The 17,789-nt window shown below is 39.3% G+C and overlaps 1 protein-coding gene across 1 annotated transcript; it reads right to left on the bottom strand.

Annotated features, from left to right (window-relative positions):
- Window positions 1–1,553: 1,553 nt before the first annotated feature.
- On the bottom strand, window positions 1,554–15,506 carry slc1a6 (solute carrier family 1 member 6). The gene is made up of 13 exons (XM_086282456.1): window positions 15,421–15,506; window positions 15,221–15,291; window positions 12,667–12,804; window positions 7,285–7,551; window positions 7,046–7,183; window positions 6,638–6,845; window positions 5,905–5,947; window positions 5,572–5,700; window positions 5,281–5,465; window positions 4,910–5,143; window positions 4,560–4,754; window positions 3,242–3,376; window positions 1,554–2,995 (listed from the first exon to the last, which is right to left on the bottom strand). Exons 3-13 carry the CDS (start codon window positions 12,671–12,673, stop codon window positions 2,797–2,799), a joined length of 1,740 nt encoding a protein of 579 aa, XP_086138582.1. The 5' UTR covers window positions 12,674–12,804; window positions 15,221–15,291; window positions 15,421–15,506; the 3' UTR covers window positions 1,554–2,796.
- Between the last annotated feature and the right edge of the window lie 2,283 nt (window positions 15,507–17,789).

Genomic DNA, 17,789 nt, shown 5'->3' with positions numbered 1-17,789 from the left:
AATCCATTTATTTCAACAAAGTTACTGTATTCTGAATACCACCTTTTTAAACGCTACCTGTAACGGAATACAGTTACTCATATTTTGTATTTTAAATACGTAACCGCGGTACATGTATTCCGTTACTCCCCAACACTGCCTATGAGTAACAGAAGTAATTATTATAAACAGCTACAACATTAAAGCTACAGCAAGTCGTTTTTGAGGTTTTATTTAATTGGAAAAAGGAGATTATGATTGAAAAATGATAGAAAGATAAGTATGTGTAATTACATCTCCCAACAAATTGCATTTTCATAAACTTAGAATTAATCCGTTAAATATAGAAGTTGGCAACAGTTTTAATTTGCGCCTGTACAAGTGTTAATTTTGCAGACCAATAACTTTTGTCATAGTTTTTGCCCACAATCTCTTTTTTCAGACAAAAGCAAGATAAAAACTAAGGCATGAGGACAAAACTATGATAAAATGTACTGACACCAATAAAACGAATGACAATGACATGAAAATATTCGGGAGATCCAATCAGAGGTAATCTCCTTATAAGATTAGATCCACACATTTGAGCTGCCATCAAGAAACAGTACCACTACCTCTCATGAAAACGCAACAAAAAGGAAAACAGGAAAAGGAAATATAAGAGCCTTTGTAAAACATGTGAAGCAACTCTCACCAGATTTAGTCTAACAACACTAAAACTAACAGAACAGGCAAGAGTTAAGAATATCCTCAAAATCTCTCCTTGGTATTGTTGCCATTGGTCAGAAGTGAGTTTACCTGACTCACTGACTCATATTGGACTCCTCCAAAGTTTTACAGCCTCCTCAAGAGTGAAATAACATGGACGCATATTGACAGCTGCGGTAAACAATGGACTGAAACCCTACAGTCACTACATATAAACAGCTCCTGTTTATATGTAGTGGTAGGTAGGATTGTACACTTGGGATCGCTAAGAAAACAGAATACATTTGACTGCAATCTGCAATCTACTGACATCTAGTGGTGAGATTTTACACAATGTAACTTTAAAATAAGATAATAATGAATTGCTGTTTCATTATGTTTATGACTCTGAAAAGTCATTATACATAATGAGAATATTTATTTTAGGTACTTTAGATATATATATATACTTATGTATATACTTTTATACAACTTGTCCTATATTAAACTATGTAAATAGTGCTGTTATTATTTGTACTAAAGAAAAAGCAGTAAATTGTGTGTTGTGTTTTGTAAACAGTTTTCTAAACTGATTTTATTTCTGATTAAATATTCTGGTTTCCCTATCACATCCAGCAGTGACATATCTGTAGTGCTTACAGCAGCACAGCCTGGGTTAACTTAACTATTAGCTTTTATATAAAAGGATTTCAAACTTAGATGAAATGTTCGTAATAAAAAAGAAGAATTCACCTCATCCATATGTGAAATTTGTTTTTCATATAACATTTGACCCACTGTTTTCTCTAAGAGAGCAGCTGAGAGTGTCTGGAGGGGAGAATATCTTCCACAAGGGGTAGCCACAATCACAATAATGAGAATCACAGTTCATTTCAGTTCCTGAGACATTTATTTATCATGTTTTTTCACACGCTGTCCATCAACATGTTGAGCTGCTCCTTCATCAGAAATAAAAATTCTACTGAAATAACTTAAAGCAACAAAACTCTAACCTGCAAACAAAAACTCGAGACCTCTTAATGGGCATGAACTGGTACAAAATCAGACACGTGTATTCACACCATCACTTTTATAATTATGCACAACACTGAAACAACTGTGTAGGTTCTCAAAAGCATTCACCAAGTTTCTTCACTGCACTTTTTCACAAAACCATCAACTGTAAAGTAACCAGCAACACTTCAATCAAAATATACCAAAAATCCAATTACATGTTGAGTAGATAATAACATATAATGCAGAAAACACCGACCGATTGGTGTAATAGTGTACTAATGTTTAAAAACACTGTTGCTATCAACAGGAGGAAAAAAGAAACCGAGAATATGAACACCTTCAGTATTGCAGCTATTTCTGTTTAATTACTCCTTTAGCATTGCAGTACTGTGCCCATATAGCACCAAATAAATACAAGAAATACACACCAATATCCATAAGAAAGCACTGGGGGTGGGGAACAGTCTATAAAGTCATTTAAAATATATCAACTAAATAAAACAAAGGAGTAAAAGTTTTCTTTTTCACTTGTATCCAGTGTTTAACAGTCACAGTTTTACGATTAAATCGTGTAAGCACACTTAAAAGAGGAAGGAAACAATACTGCTGCTCGTGTATTTACATCCAGCTTTATTTTTGTGTAGTGCTGTGGAAATCCCACATCTAAGTCCTATTAGAGGTAGTCATTATTAGAATGACAAAAATGGGTGTTTGCAGTGGACAATGTTTAGTCATGCAGAAGAACTGGGCGAAGTCTAAAGAATAAATTCACAAGACTGAAAAAATAAGCTGGTTTACATTATGAATGGTGTTGTTTCTCTAATAATGCTGTGTTTTCAAGCTTGAAAGTGAGATTATTTGATGGCTTTGAACTGCATTTCAAAAAAAAAAAAATAAAAAAAAAAAATCACAGGATGCTCCTAAACAACACGTGAACATTAGTTTCTGTCATCAAGCTGTCCCAGGACAGGCGTCACTGTGTCGTATTTCCCAGATAAGCTTTTGTATTTGAGGGAAAGATGTGAACCTCAAGCATTGGCTATCATGTTCTCCATCACTGCATCATGCTAATGCTTCTGTATGTTCATGCCGTTTCATGTGATTCCCTCGCCTTCACATTGTGGTCTCGCTGTTGAGATGATTGACTATGTCATTGTCCTGGCAAATGAGCTGATAGGGTTTCTCGTTCTCCTCGATTACAGAGTTGCGCACCTCGGCGTCCTGATTCTGCAGCTCTTTGCGGGAAAGGTGCTCCACAATGCCGGCCCCGAGGGAGTCGCCGAGAACATTCGTGGTAGTACGCAAACGGTCCCTGGAGTCACGAGAGAGAGAGAATAAGTGAGAAAGACTAAAAAATGACTGCATATATAAGTGGAAGAAAATGGATGGATGGATGCTATGAAAACAGTTGCAGGCTCTCTTATCCATCACTCTGCATTATGCATCGATAACCTTTGTAGTTGTGGGACCTCTGGGCTCTCTGAAGCTTTACAATGACATTTAAGCTGGCACAATCCCAGACCAATCCCCATCAAGCTGACATTTAGTGGGAACTCACAGGAACCAATCCACAGCGATGATCAGCGTTATGTCCTCCGTGGGCAGTCCCACCGATGTCAATACAATCACCATGGTAACCAGGCCAGCCTGAGGAATGCCTGCTGCTCCGATGCTGGCAGCCGTTGCTGTGATACTGAGTGGGCGGTGGGAGGGATGGAGAGGCGAGTGAATGCATTTAATAAAAGGAAACAAACAAACAGCACATGTGCACTGCTGGTGGGTGTAGTAGAGTGTGATAAAAGCACACGAGGAATACTGTCTCTACCATATGTTCTTTAAAATGTATTACACATTTTTGTTTAATAATAGTAATAGCAGAAACACACTTTTAATATATGTTTACATGTTTATTAACCTCTCATTTCCCTATCTAGTAATAAAAAGTGTGATCAGAAAGAGGAGTAAGCTGGAGCAAATCCCTATCTCACGCGTTTACCTTGTTCTGTATTTGTGTATGTGTTGTATATAGGGGACAGCATGGAAGTGCCAGAAACTGCAGTTCCTTAAATGGACACTAGAGGTTTGATGCAAAATATTTCCATAGGCTACTATGTTAAAATGACCAACTTAGCAGCAGAATTAAGCATGTTTACACACATAGTCTATAGATTAGCACCTCCTTCGTAAACACCGTATGGATATTCTTGCATACCAGTTATAATTTTTAAAATTGTATTGAAGCTAAAATCTCAGCAATTTCAAGTGACTGAACTCGATCTAAAGACTTTATTTTCTCATTTTGCTGAGTGAACTTTGAGTATTTTATTTGTAATAGTGTGGCAGTTTACACACCGGAGCCCTGATTTGATCCCAGGGCAGACACAAAGCCCTTGGTGGGTTGCAGTAGGAAGGCCATCCTCAGTAAATATTTGCTAGTTTAAATATACAGAGCTGCCCGTTATGGCAACCTCTCGTGAAAAATGGAACAGCCAAAAGCAGTAGGAGGTATTTAAACCTACTGGCCACTTTATTAGATACACTTGTTCAATGGCTTTTAAAGCAAGTATCTAATCGGCCAGTCACATGGCAGCAACCCTGTGTGTTTAGGAATGTAGAAATGGTCTACAGCAGCAACACACCACACACACCTATGCCACCTCTGACAGCTAGGAGCAGGAAACTGTGGCTACAAGTTGTAGCACCAATGTTGGACAATAGAAGATTGGAAAAATGTTGCCTGGTCTGATCAGTCTTAGTTTCTGCTGTGACAGTCAGAGAGTAGAGAGAGCGATCATCTCTTTATGACCACAGGTTGCCCATCTTCTGGGAGGAAAGAGAGGGCTCAGCTGAGTACTAGCAAACCAAAGTACTGTTACCTGATGGTGAGAATCTGACCAAAGTTTAGCTCCATGCCATTGACTTGAGCAATAAAGATAGCTGCCACTGCCTCGTAGAGGGCGGTGCCATCCATGTTAATGGTGGCTCCAACGGGAAGGACAAAACGCGTCACTCGTTTATCCACGTGGTTGTTTTCTTCGAGGCAGCGGAAGGTGATGGGCAGGGTAGCAGAGCTTGAAGCAGACAGGATGAGACATGTTAGCATTACCATAAACACGAGCAGAGACTGGCCTTTAATGCTGCTAAACACAAAGGAAGTAATGCAGTGCTTCTTATGATGAGATTCAGAATGAATGAATAACAATGTTTGAATTATGCAGAAGCTAACCTGGAGGAGGTTCCCAGAGCAGTGATCAGTGCCTGCAGCAGGCCGCCAATGAAGCTGTAAGGATTCTTCCTGGTTACCAGGAAATAAAGCATTGGCAGGACAAAGAGGCCGTGGATGAGAAGACCCACGATGACCGACACAGTGTACATCCCAAGCTGACTGCCCACTTCTGCCAGATCCTTCATCTCCACAATCTTCCCAGCAATCAGAAACAGGATACCTACTGGAGCATACCTGCAAGTTTGGAAACATTGTTTTACTATAATGGTAATTTTATTGGGTTAGTTGCTTTTATAGACTAAAGGAAGAGTTTTCTTCAGTTAAGTCTACTCAGAATCTTCATATGGTGTGGATGCTGGGTTTTTACTAACCAGATGATGATGGCCACCAGCCTCATGATGGCTTCATTCAGGCAGTCAAAGAACTCTCTAAGAGCCTGGCCCTGCTGTTTCATGTTGCCAATGACCAGACCGAAGCACATGGAAAACACCACCAGACCCAGAGCGTTTACTCCGCTCGAGGAGCCAGACACAGGGACGACCTCCTCCACAGTCTCCTGTGGTTGAAAACGTTTTACACACAAATCAATACGCACTGTAGTTTTCTTTTTCATAGTGATTAAAGTATTGCACTTATACCTGAAGATGCTTGTAGACACCCACCTGTATGGTGTGCAGCACCGTGCTGAGGTTCATGCTCAAGGCAGAATCGGTCACATTGAGCGAGTCTGTGAGGTTCAGGGTTACGGTCACATTTCTGGTGTAAACAGTCTTCTTGTACACTGTTTTATACTGCAACAGACATGAAATGTTTTTAAGGTAGTTACATAGCAATACATGCAATGTAATAGAGATTAGGAAAATAAAACTATATGTTTATCAAATTTTTGTTGATCAAGATTTAGAGATAAAGGAGATTTTCTTTCTTTAAATGAAATGAAGTGTTCCATAATGAAGAAGATATGAACCATGGCTGGGATGAAAACAAAGGCTTACCTGCTTGAAACAGGCTTCTACCAGATTAGGAGGAAACATGTTCCTAGAATAGAAAAAAGCAAAGATCAAATGAGCCACATATACATAAATAAATATGCCTAAAACCTAAATTATTTTAATAACCAGCAGGGGGCGACTCCTGGGGTAGTCTATGGGAAAACAGCACTCAGTTGCTTCACTCTGACCTCAGTAAACACGTTCCTGCTAACTTTATGGGCTCAGTCCAAGTTTCAGGTCTCACTGAAAATAAGATTGAGTCATTTTTGTAAATCACTGTCATTCTAAAAGTCAGAAAGATGCTTGTGATGTGCTGTGGTTTCTCAGTTTCAAACAAACTTCACTAACTGATCGGTGACATCATGGTGGCTGTGCCCATCTTTTACACTGTCTGTGGCTAGGTATAGCTCTGCAGCCATTTAGCATCGTTCAGAACAAATAAGGGAAGCAATGGAAAGAGCCTGACTCCATCCAATTGTTATGTCTGCCATCCAAACATGTTAGGTTACAGCTTGTACCTTATAAAGACAGAGGTGTGAACACCATTGGGTGTTTTGGAAGTTATCCTGAGCTAAGTAATTTGATTACTGGCAGTAGCTTCATATAAAAAATAGTGGTATCAATCTATTAATCCATCTCTTAACATTCTTGTTAGACTGCTCTCGTAATATGAACTGCGACTGTCTGTGGAAACACTGTGTAACCTAACACATGAGTCAAGTTTCTGAGTCGTTACCTGATGAGATCCAGAAAAGCATCAGTAGCCTGAACAGGTTCGATATTCCCACCGTTGGCCACGGGGCTGTCCCTGTTCCCTTTCCCCGGCTGGATGATGACGACGATGACAATGCCGATAAACACAGCAATCAGCGTGGTCACCATGTAGTAGACCACTGCGTGCAAACCCATCTTACCAGATGCTTTACTGTCCAAGGAGGAAATGCCTGAGGCAGAGAACATTATTTTCTCAGTGGACTGATGAAAGTTTGAATTTGATGTTAAATTAATCATAGAAACAGCTTGCTGGTAAATACTGAAGACTACGATAGGATATCTGCTCTCTTTCCGGATCTAGACAGTACTGTGCTGAAGCAGTGTGGGAAAATAAAACATATTTGCTTTTAAGTGCTCATTAGAAGCTAACCTGTGATCAGACTGGAGACAATTAGAGGTAGCACCAGCATCTTCAGCATTCTCATTAGGAGCTCCCCAGGAAAGGAAAAGTACTTGATTTCCCTCAGGGACAGATTGTAGGGGCGTAGAGCAAAGCCCAGGATTATACCTGGCAAATAAATAAATTAACTAATAAATAAGCATCGAAATGCACAAATATAAAAGCACAAGCGGAAAAAAAACCTCCATTTGTTGTTCCTTTCCACTCACCCAGAGCCACGGCAGCGATGGTGAACAAAACGAACAAGTTCCTCTTCAGGAAACCCTTCACACTGGCCTTGCTGACGGAGCTCATCCTCTCCTTCATGCTGCTTGCTCTCCTCTCCATGGCCCTGCGTAAGCGCCTCCTCAGGTCTACTCTGTCTGGTAAGGGTGGTTTTTCTGTGTCCTCGTTTAGGAAAAGGCTGGCACTGGTGGGGGGCTTCTCGTTCATAATAAGCTCCAGCACCTGGTCCAGGAGGCAGGTCTCGTGTGAAACTAAGAAAAAAATAATAAAAATTATTTGGTAAGTGTGAAGTTTTTGTCATGTGTAGTTTCTGGAGGGACGGCACGCTTTAAGACATTCACAGAATATCCACACACATCGCATGTTGCTCAATTGCTCGGGGTGAAAAAAAAAATAGAAAACAGGATGAAACAGCTGCTGCTGTGTGAAACACTGAAGCACCTGTTTAGGATTACAAATCAAAACCTGACCTAGCTGTGGCACAGTAACTAAAAAGCCTGAACCATGTAACCTACCAGTGCCAACTGAGATGGAGAAGATTACCAAGCTGAAATAGTTTTATGAATACACAGTTTTCTTTTTTAGTGTTCAGAGAATAAACATCCCCTTTTTGTGTATAATTTGGTTCAGTTTAGTGGTAAAACAGTTGGTGGACAAAACATTAATTGGCCACAGTTTGGATTAATCTGTTCTTCAGCATCTCACCTGCCACTTTGTTAGGTACACCTTCAACTTTAACTGTTCATTAATGCAAATAAACCAGTCGTATGGCAGCACCTCAAAGCATTTAGGCATGTGGAAATGGTCAAAGGGGCGTGATGAAATTCAAACTGAGCATCAGAATGGGGAAGAAATGGGAATCATGTGACTTCTGATGTGGCATTGTTGTTGGTGTCAGATAGGCAGAAACTGAGGTCTGCTGGGATTTTCCATCGCTAGAGTTTACAGAGAATGGTTTGAAAAAGAGAAAAAAAAAAAGTTCTCTGGGTGAAAATACCATGTAGAGGTCAGAGGTCACAGGAGAATGTCCAGACTCGAGCCGATAGGATAGCAGAAATGACTCAAATAAGGACTCGTTATGCTCACATCGTTTTATTTTACTGTGCTCAACAATCACCAGATCTCAGTCAAACACAGCACCTTTGAAATATCGTGGAGCAGCAGAGTCGCATCACAGGTGTGCAGGGGCAAAATCTGCAGCAGCCGTGTGATGCTATCATGACAATATGAACCAAAATCTGCGAGAAATGTTTACAGCATCTTGTTAAATCTAAGGCACGAACAACTAACTAGCAAGGCATTCCTAACAAAAATATGTATGAGCACTTCAATATGACCTCATAGTGTACAATAGCTTGTTTACCTAATTTGTCAAAAAAACAATAAAGACACGTTCAAGAGCATGAACTCTAAAATACACACTGTCACTATGACAAAAAGAAGACTGCAAGCATAGTTCTGGTTTTGCAGTTACAAGCAAAGCTGGACTATGTGCTGGTTTAGTCTTGAACCGAGTAAGCAAACATGAGCTGTGTCTTTTTCAACCCTTGCTTTGCAGTTTTTTCTATGCTTAAAGCTATAAAGTAGACTTCTTGATGCGTGTTCAATCATTCAGGTAATAAATCTCCAAAAGTTGATTCTGTTCATCTGGACGTAGCGCTTTGTGGGAGAAACGTTTCGTCACTCATTCAACTGACTGCAGGTTTCCCCAATCTTACAAACAGTACATTTGCATAATGACTGAAACCAGCCCAGTGAAGGAACGCTACGTCTAGATGAACAGAATCAACTTTTAGAGATATAAAATAGACTAAAACCTAACATGAATAACGAGCTTTTTCAGTCTTACCGTGTTTCCCTTCTCTCTCTCGGTGTGTGTGTAACACATGGACGCTGCTCGCACTTCCTCCTATCTAAGTAGGCTACATTGTTTCCTCTTAGCCAACCACTGCAAACAAACTTGAAGTCCCACAGAGCGGGTAATAAACAGGCAGTGTCCTCATCTGCTTATTCTTCACATCTACTATAATCACTGACCTCACACAAAAATCATTTTTTCATTCTTCCCCAGAGATAAACACTTTATTTTGAAAACCAAAAACCGAATCTACTCAAATCATTTTATAAGGTTTGCATCAATCTATACATAATCTACATGTAGTAAAAAAGAAAAAGTTAACCACGCAAAGAGATGGACGTCTTCTTAGTTCTCTCACAGCACGATTCAGACCTGCTGTCTATAAATGTCTGAACGAATGTGTAGCGCGGTCACAATGTTCTACTATCTGGAGGACTGGAGTGGACTGATAACCAGAGGTGGGACCAAGTCATTGTTTTGCAAGTCTCAAGTAAGTCTCAAGTCTTTATCCTCAAGTCTCAAGTCAAGTCTCAAGTAATGTCAGGCAAGTCAGAGTCGAGTCTCAAGTCACTGGTGTAAAAGTCCGAGTAAAGTCACAAGTCTGAAACTTTGAATTTCAAGTCCTTTCGAGTCTTTAAAAAAAAAAATGAAAAAATAATGTTGCAGTTATATGCTAAATGTAAATATTAGACCATGTAATTTTTAAATCTGTGTTTTTCTCAACACATACAAAATAGTGAACTTAGAAAATATACACAAATTGTGAAATTGCACCTCTTTAAAATGCAGCTCAATTAAACCTAGCTCCAAGAATAATTTTCACCGACAGTTCTGAGATAAGCTGCATGTTATTCTTGGATGCGGTTGTAGGACCGGCTTTAAAATCGCATGACAAAAATATCATACACATTAAAGAAACTGTATCACCAACGTAGCCTGGACAACATTTGCTAGTTAGATGAAGTCAGCTATCTCATCGTAGCATATTTATATGCATATTTATAATTATACGGTTCTTGGAGTGAGTGCACACACTCATGAAGTTTAGTAACTTCAGGTCACTGCAACAAGCCCAGGTACAGTTTACCGACGGATGGGTGCAGGACCTTGAAATGCACCGTGTAGAACGAAAGACCATCGTAAGTATCATAAGTTTACCAGTCTCACAAATCGTCGTCATAAATACACATTCGTTAACCGTTTATTAATAGGACCTTTGAGCTCAACGGTAATTAATTAGTAGTGGAAATAATTTCTGGTAGCATCACAGAAATGTAGCAGTGACAATAATATATGCTGTAATCGTACTGGGCAATTAGTGATACAAAAAACCTGTTTTATCCTGTGAATAAAAGTATATGTTTTTGTCAATGTACCATAATAACAGAAGCGAAACGCAATATTGTGTCAGGACAATTCACTATTTATGCACAATAAATAAAGGAGCATAGCGCGACAATTTCTGTTCAGCGCCAGACTTGCTTGTAACCTATATCACCAATTATGTTATGAAAATGACGTATTAACTACTAAAAGACACTGACCTTCGTGTAAATGCTTGGAGCAGACTAACCTGTGAGCTGGAGGGTTCTGGGATGTTATATTTGATCTTTGAATGGCTGCAATCCAGGCCATCCGTCGCCTCTTTGTTACTTCGGAAACATGGCTCGAACAATTTCTCTTCAACGTCGTAATCCGATAACAACCGATCTCTTTACCCGTCGGCTTCCCGTGGCTGTCATGCGACCGGCTATTGCAGTTAATAACACAACAGCTTCTTGACATTTTTGTGTTTCTTTTTATCGCTGTATAACTGATTTTAATTGAAAGCCTGCGTGCGCTAGTACCGCTTGCCACGAGTTCCCAGAATCCTTTGCGGTTCTACCCGTGAATGACGTCACATTTTCAATCTCTATATAATATGCATGTTAAATTTTATATTTGGGGTAAAATATCAAGTCTTTTCAAGTCCAATTCAAGTCCCAAGTCATTGGTGTAAAAGTCCAAGTCAAGTCACAAGTCTTAGAACATTTTTTCAAGTCAAGTCTAAAGTCATAAAATTAATGACTCGAGTCTGACTCGAGTCCAAGTCATGTGACTCGAGTCCACACCTCTGCTGATAACCCCATTCTAGTGTGTAATGGATAAGAGTGGATGAAGCTGCCAGTTTCTACAGCGTCACACTAGAGTAGGAATGAAAACAAAATGTTCAGTCGTGAAGCTCAGTAAAGGCAAGACTAATGAAAAAGAAAGTCTCAAGGAAGGAAAGGCACTACAGCGAAGGGCTGAACATTAAGGCAGTTCACAGGTTATAATATAACAGCATTACTACATAAATCTTGTGATGAACACAATTAAATGATCAAAATGTTCCTTTCTGCCTCAATACAAGTCAAGCAGTGAGAGAGCGGTTTGATCGTAAGCTGCACCGCATGAGCTAATTTTGTCAGGCTGGAGCTGACCAGAAACTTTCAGCTGTGAGTCAGCTTAATGTTTCTTTTTTAAAAAACTTCTCTGTGCTTCATTAGTATTCACATGCAAAAACCTAATTCCCAAAATATCCAGATGCTGATCAGGCTGCAAATGAACAGAAAGACTGCAGAGTTTCTGTTTTAAATCCCTGTTTCATTCACAGTTTCAGTAAAAAAGCTGCAGTTCCAGCTGCCTTAATTTTTTTTTGACAAATAAACACTGAAACCTTAACTCAACAACCAGGAAATATACCATAATAAAAGGGGCATTGACCCCAGATAATCATCAGGCGTTTATTATAATGAAGAGATAATATTAAACTCTGAAATCCAAGTGAATACTGACTAACAATAAATCTGTCAAAACATGTGAACTCATGGTGGATATATGGCTGGCAAAAGTCAAGCAGCTTGTAATGCAGGACATAATTCATGAATACTAAACAGGAAACCCCCAGCATGTAAAAAAAAAATTTAAAATTAGTCCGTGTTCCAATGCTTTATTATTATTATCACTTATTATACAACGCAGTCTCAATCTGTGGTAGTTTTTGAAATGCTCAAAACCTTTAATGCACTGATTGTCACCAAGTACAAAAGACGACGTTTTGGGTTAAAAATGCAGATTTTTCCACCTTTTTTAACGCTTTCTTGGTTGCCATGGTGAGGTCTCCCCACACTTTCTGCTTCTGACATGAAATACAATGCTTCCTAATTAAATATATTACTTACAACGTTACTCTCACTCACACAAAAAAGGTGGAAATTCATGTCCATGAGCGCAAAACACAATTTGCCTGGTTATATTACAGTTGTCATATTTTGTAAACTACATTGATACTATTCAAAACACTGATTAATTTATGCCGATGAAACACGACAGCTTTCTTTAAAATCAGACCAGGTGCAGGTCTTATTCTGTCGTGGTTACAATCCCAGCAATTTCTCTGTGAAATTGAGAAATAAAGGCAGGTATTTTTCTCGTGATCGCACAAAGTAGCGATTGGAAAAAGCCTTTAAGCTGTCTGACTACTCACCACTCATGTTTTAGACTTTGAGTCAAGCAGTCCAGTTAAAATCAGGTAACCGTCAGAGCTTCACCGCTGTGGACGAGAGGGTCAGGATGTCGCGTGTGTGAACCTCCGGAGGTGAGTGGAGAGTTTGTCTCAGCTCAGCTTTCATAACAAGACAGACATGAAAGACCTCTCATATGGCCTGACCTTCTCATACACACACACACACACACAGCCAATATTTTGTGGCGTGTGACAAATCAAAGTCAGACAAATATGCCTACATTCCTATTTCTAATCGTCAACACTCCACACAATAACCTTTCCATGTCAAACAGCATTCAGTAGAAAATGACACAGTGATGTACATGATAAATGTCCAGATCACAGCGATTCAAAGGGGACTATTGATTTTTCCCATGAAGGTTGAATTATTTCAAACTCTTCACAGCCCGAGACAATAAACTGTCAGTGTAGAACAACGTGTAGACAGGAAAGACAACAATAAAGAAGTTGAATCTTCTCTTTGACAGTAGCTGGATCCCCTTTTGCCTTCCGGACTGCTTTAATCCTTCGTGGCAGAGATTAAAGAAGATGCTGGAAGCATTTCTCTGAGATCTCCATATTGACATGATAGCATCACACAGCCGATGCCACCACATCCCAAAAGTGGTCTGTTGGACTGACTATGGAGGCCATTTGAGTACAGTGAAGTTCCCTTCTTATCTGTCGAGAGTCCCACCCAGTGTGGTCTTCAGCGGCTGTATTCCATCTGCTTCAGGGTTTAACGTGCTGCACATTCAAAGATGCTCATATGCACACCAACAACAAGCACCCCAGTTTTTTTCTCTGTAAACTTCATGGTTGTGAAGGAAAATCCCAGCAGATTATCAGTTTCTGAAATACTCAGACCAGCCTGTCAGGCACCAGCAACCATGACACTTTCAGAGTCACCTTTCTTTCCCATTGTGATGCTCAGTTTGAACATCAGCAGGTCGTCTTGACCATGTCTACATGCCCAAATGCACTGAGTTGCTGCCATGTGATCGGATGATTAGATATTTGCATTAATGAGCAGCTGAACAGGTGAACCTAATAAAGTGAGCAGCTAAGATAACAAACAAACAAACCCATCTGCACTGCATACGTCTTTGTTTACAGTTTTTCTCAGTCGCTTTGGTGCGTTTCTCAGAACACCATTAACATTTGCACAGCAGTTAGTGCATTTCCCAAAACAATTAGTGCAAACTGCAAAACCTAGTGGATAGCCTGCAAAAGCACGTCACATGCACAGAATTGATTATCCATACCTCAAAAGCAAGTATCCATGTCAACGAAACAGTCAGTGCCATCAAAATGAAAAGTCTTGACACCATCTTTATGAACAAGATAGTCAAATGGCATTGTCATGTTTCCACTATGACAGTTTATAATTTCAGTGTTTCCCATTGCAAAAACAATTGGTGACACCTGAAAATGCTGACGACAGCACTATGGCCTACCTGTACAGCCATCTGAAATGTGCAGTAAAGTCACTGTAGATGTTATGGGAGTCTTGGGAGTAACTGAGACACTGAATACGTACGTTTCACATTTCCATTGTGTAGAAGTGTTTGTAATCCTACAGAATTGTGCAAAAGAAAAATATGCTACAGTCACTTGTTCACTGTAGAATACATGTAAACATAAAATCACCAATTTGGTAGAGCCTCCTCATGAGTGACAGCTGTAATTCACCTGAGATCAATTGTTCAATTTCGGAGACATTTCCAGGAAAAATGATACAGAAAGGTATAGGATTTGCTTGACAGATGGCCAATATTTGGCATGTGATAACTAGTTCAACAATTTTGTGTGTGATGACTTAAGCAATGGATGTATGACTATTAGTTTTATTGGGAATGACTATTCAGCATCCATAGGTATGATTACTTTTGACTGACATGACATAAGCAAATGGAAATGTCAGAAAGCAGCAGGGAAATGTATGGAAGCAACTGATTCATGTCCAAAATCATTTGCAGTTTGTTCAGAGAGAGGAGAAATTGCTACTATGATGTGCACAAATGACTGAGTGTTGTGGAGGTTGAACTAATAGTTATGAGAATTTCAATTCTGATCTGAGAAACGCACCAAAGCGACTGAGAAAAACTGTAATACAATCTGCTTTCTCTATTACAGCAAACAAATTATGTTACCAGTCGAGAAAATACAACTTTAGTGCAAAAGTCTTTTGGATGCAAAGAAGCCAAAAGGTGGCAAACATGTACCAACCCTTCAGGAAACAGAAATATAGAGCTTCGTTTCCACTCCACTACATCTTTGTTTCCAAATTATTTGTTAAAAATAGAGAAAGGTGAGAATTAGTATAGCAACAGGAGAAAATTCAATCCAATCAGACACACACATACATTCAGGCAAGAAATGTGTGAACAGTGGTCTATGTGTCCATAGATAGATAGATAGATAGATAGATAGATAGATAGATAGATAGATAGATAGATAGATAGATAGATAGATAGATAGATAGATAGATAGATAGATAGATAGATAGATAGATAGATAGATAGATATTTACCCTGTTTCTGTTTCTAGATGTGCTGAGCTGTCATAGATCCTTCCTGCTTTCAGTTGTCCTCCTTCAAGTCGCTGCAAGACACAAATTAAAACTTGACACAATCTTGCTACAACTTTGAATCTGACGGTTTTATCTACGATGCCTCCTGTAATTACAGATTAACTTGCTCCAAAAACGATTGGAAATAAACTCTCACACACCTCTTTCTGTCCAAGACGTTCCTCACACAGTCATGTAGATGCTTTCCTCTCCACTAAGCAGTCGATAATGAACAAGTGTCGCCCACCCACTGTACCCCCCCCCCCCCCTTTCATCTTTACTGTTAACTCCTGTTTTACTGTGTGTCGGTTTCTGTTTGTGCGTGAAGCCTCCAGCCAAGCTGAGCACCTGGGAGGTCTGCGTGGGAGGAGGAGGTTAAGGACTCTTCGGGAGAGAAAAATAACGATGAAGATAAGCCGCCTGCTGCCCATTCACGAGCACCAAAACTGTGCGAAATGCTTCATCGCAAATCAGCTATCTCGGTGGGTTTCATGATCACGTCACATGCCCTGGTGGATAACCGGTTTATGTGTGTAAAACAGCACAACAGATCCACAATAAATCTCACGTGTAACTACACGGCACTTATTGCTATGACAACATGCATGTGCTAGTTAGACTCTGGGGGGCTCGTGTATGCGTAACCCCGATGCCATCCAGCTGACCGGCTTTTTACTCGCACTCCCACGCATCATATCCACGTTCACAAACGATGGATTAATATGCATGAGCACATACAGTGGGGAGAAAAGTAGCTTTAACATGCAGTCATATAATATACACAACTGTGTGGCACGAACAAAGAAACAACAAGCCAACAAACTGCGCAGGATTTGGAGACGAGTTGAAACATTTTCTATTTGTTTCTTTACTCGTTTTATTGTTATAAAATAACAATAAAACGCCTCTTTCTTGGTCAAGTCACTGTCGAAAAGGAGACTTTAATCTCAACGAGATAAATAGAGGATAATTAAAAATACATAATTAGATAAATAAAAGCCATTGAAAAAAGCCATTAAACATAACAGTGGATGAACTTTTATTTTTCAGAGTGAAACTATTCAACAAACAGAATCAAGATGTTGTAGAGGTATTTTAATTTTATTTTATTGGGCACCACCAAATGTGACTGCTGAGACTGGAGACTTTGGAAGCTGTTCTGGAGCTTTTAATTGACAGTTTGGTTAAGTTTGATGTTCAGAGACAAGAAGACTAGAAATTTAAAACTTATTAAAACTTTTGCTATGTTGAGTTTTTGTCAACTGTTCCAGAAAGATTTAAGAAAGATTAGAGATAAAGAACAGTCTCAATCTTCACACCACGGACAAAAGGCAGCTCTAGAACCAACTTCTTCTCCTTCTTCTTCTTCAATTTTGATTCCTTTATGATTTTTGCTTATTATGTTTTATTGTAAAATGCATGTTATTGTAATCTAGCATTGTCAGAAGCTAAATAGAACAGCTAAATAGACAGGACTGTACATAGGACAGGACATTCCTGTGAAAAAAACTAAACATACCCTGACTGCTTACATGGGAATTAAAAGGGTAAATACTTCTAATCAAATGCATGCAGTGAACTTTACCATCCTTCATGAATACTGAAGTTTGGGGGTTTTATTGTGTCTGTGTTAATGCCACAATCTTCCCAGGAGTAGAAATCACAGCAAGTTCACCCCAAAATCAGACCACGCAGTGCTAAAATAAATGAAAAAAAAACAAAAGTTACCATACTAAATGTTAATCTTCATGACAGTACAGTTAAAGAAAGACTGAACAAAATCAGTCTTTAGAAAGCTTGTCAGGTGAAAGCCTCCTCTCTCTAAAAAGAACATGGCAGCATAGCTTAGCTCTGCAAAGTTATATCTGAAAGAACCACAAGGCTCCTGGAACTGTGACCTTTCCACAGATTAAACTGAAGCAGACATGTTTGGCTATAATTCACAGTCTGACAAAAGCAAAACACAACATATCAGCACAAACACCTTTTACCAGCTGTTAAGCACTTTTGGTGGATGGATTTTGTGAAAAACAAAAGATTCAACATGCTGCAACGGCCCAGTCAAAGTCCAGACCTTAACTAAGTGCTGTGAACTGCAACATTATAAAGAAGAATAAAAAAGAATGGGTCAAAACTCCTTACAGTGTTGGTTTCACAAGCTGTTGAATCATGGATGTATTTAGATTGTCACAGGACTGCACAGAGTCCTTTGGAAACTTTCTTTTTTACATGACTGTATATAGAATTCAGCTTTAAATATATATTTAAATATTTTAATTTTAAATTTAGGAGCATCATTCCTAAACTGATGAACTGTCACAGAATGGTAAGCTCTGTAACATTTCATTTTTGAGAGACTCTTTAGGATTCTCCTTTATTGTCAATGTCTCCAACATTCAGCTTTCAATTCAGCCTTATTTATGTTGCGCAACATTTCAGACTGAAAGGTAAATCTTTACAATGTTCTAAAGAGAAACCCAACAATATCCTCGGATCACCAAACCCCCCTCCCTTTTAACAGGAAGACATC

This window comes from Aulonocara sp. 'chitande type north' Nkhata Bay, linkage group LG23 (genome assembly GCF_057382095.1).
Source record: "Aulonocara sp. 'chitande type north' Nkhata Bay isolate Kocher_YH1m ecotype deep benthic linkage group LG23, A_spYH_male_GT1.1, whole genome shotgun sequence".
NCBI lineage: Eukaryota > Metazoa > Chordata > Actinopteri > Cichliformes > Cichlidae > Aulonocara > Aulonocara sp. 'chitande type north' Nkhata Bay.
This window is presented reverse-complemented; position numbering and strand designations above follow the sequence as displayed.

Excerpts from the sequence above, each read along its gene's own strand:
- slc1a6 (XM_086282456.1), bottom strand. Across the intron at positions 7,184-7,284 it reads CATCGCTGCCGTGGCTCTGG|GTATAATCCTGGGCTTTGCT; the intron begins GTGAGTGGAAAG and ends TTTATTTGCCAG. Across the intron at positions 6,846-7,045 it reads TGTCTCCAGTCTGATCACAG|GCATTTCCTCCTTGGACAGT; the intron begins GTTAGCTTCTAA and ends TCTCTGCCTCAG.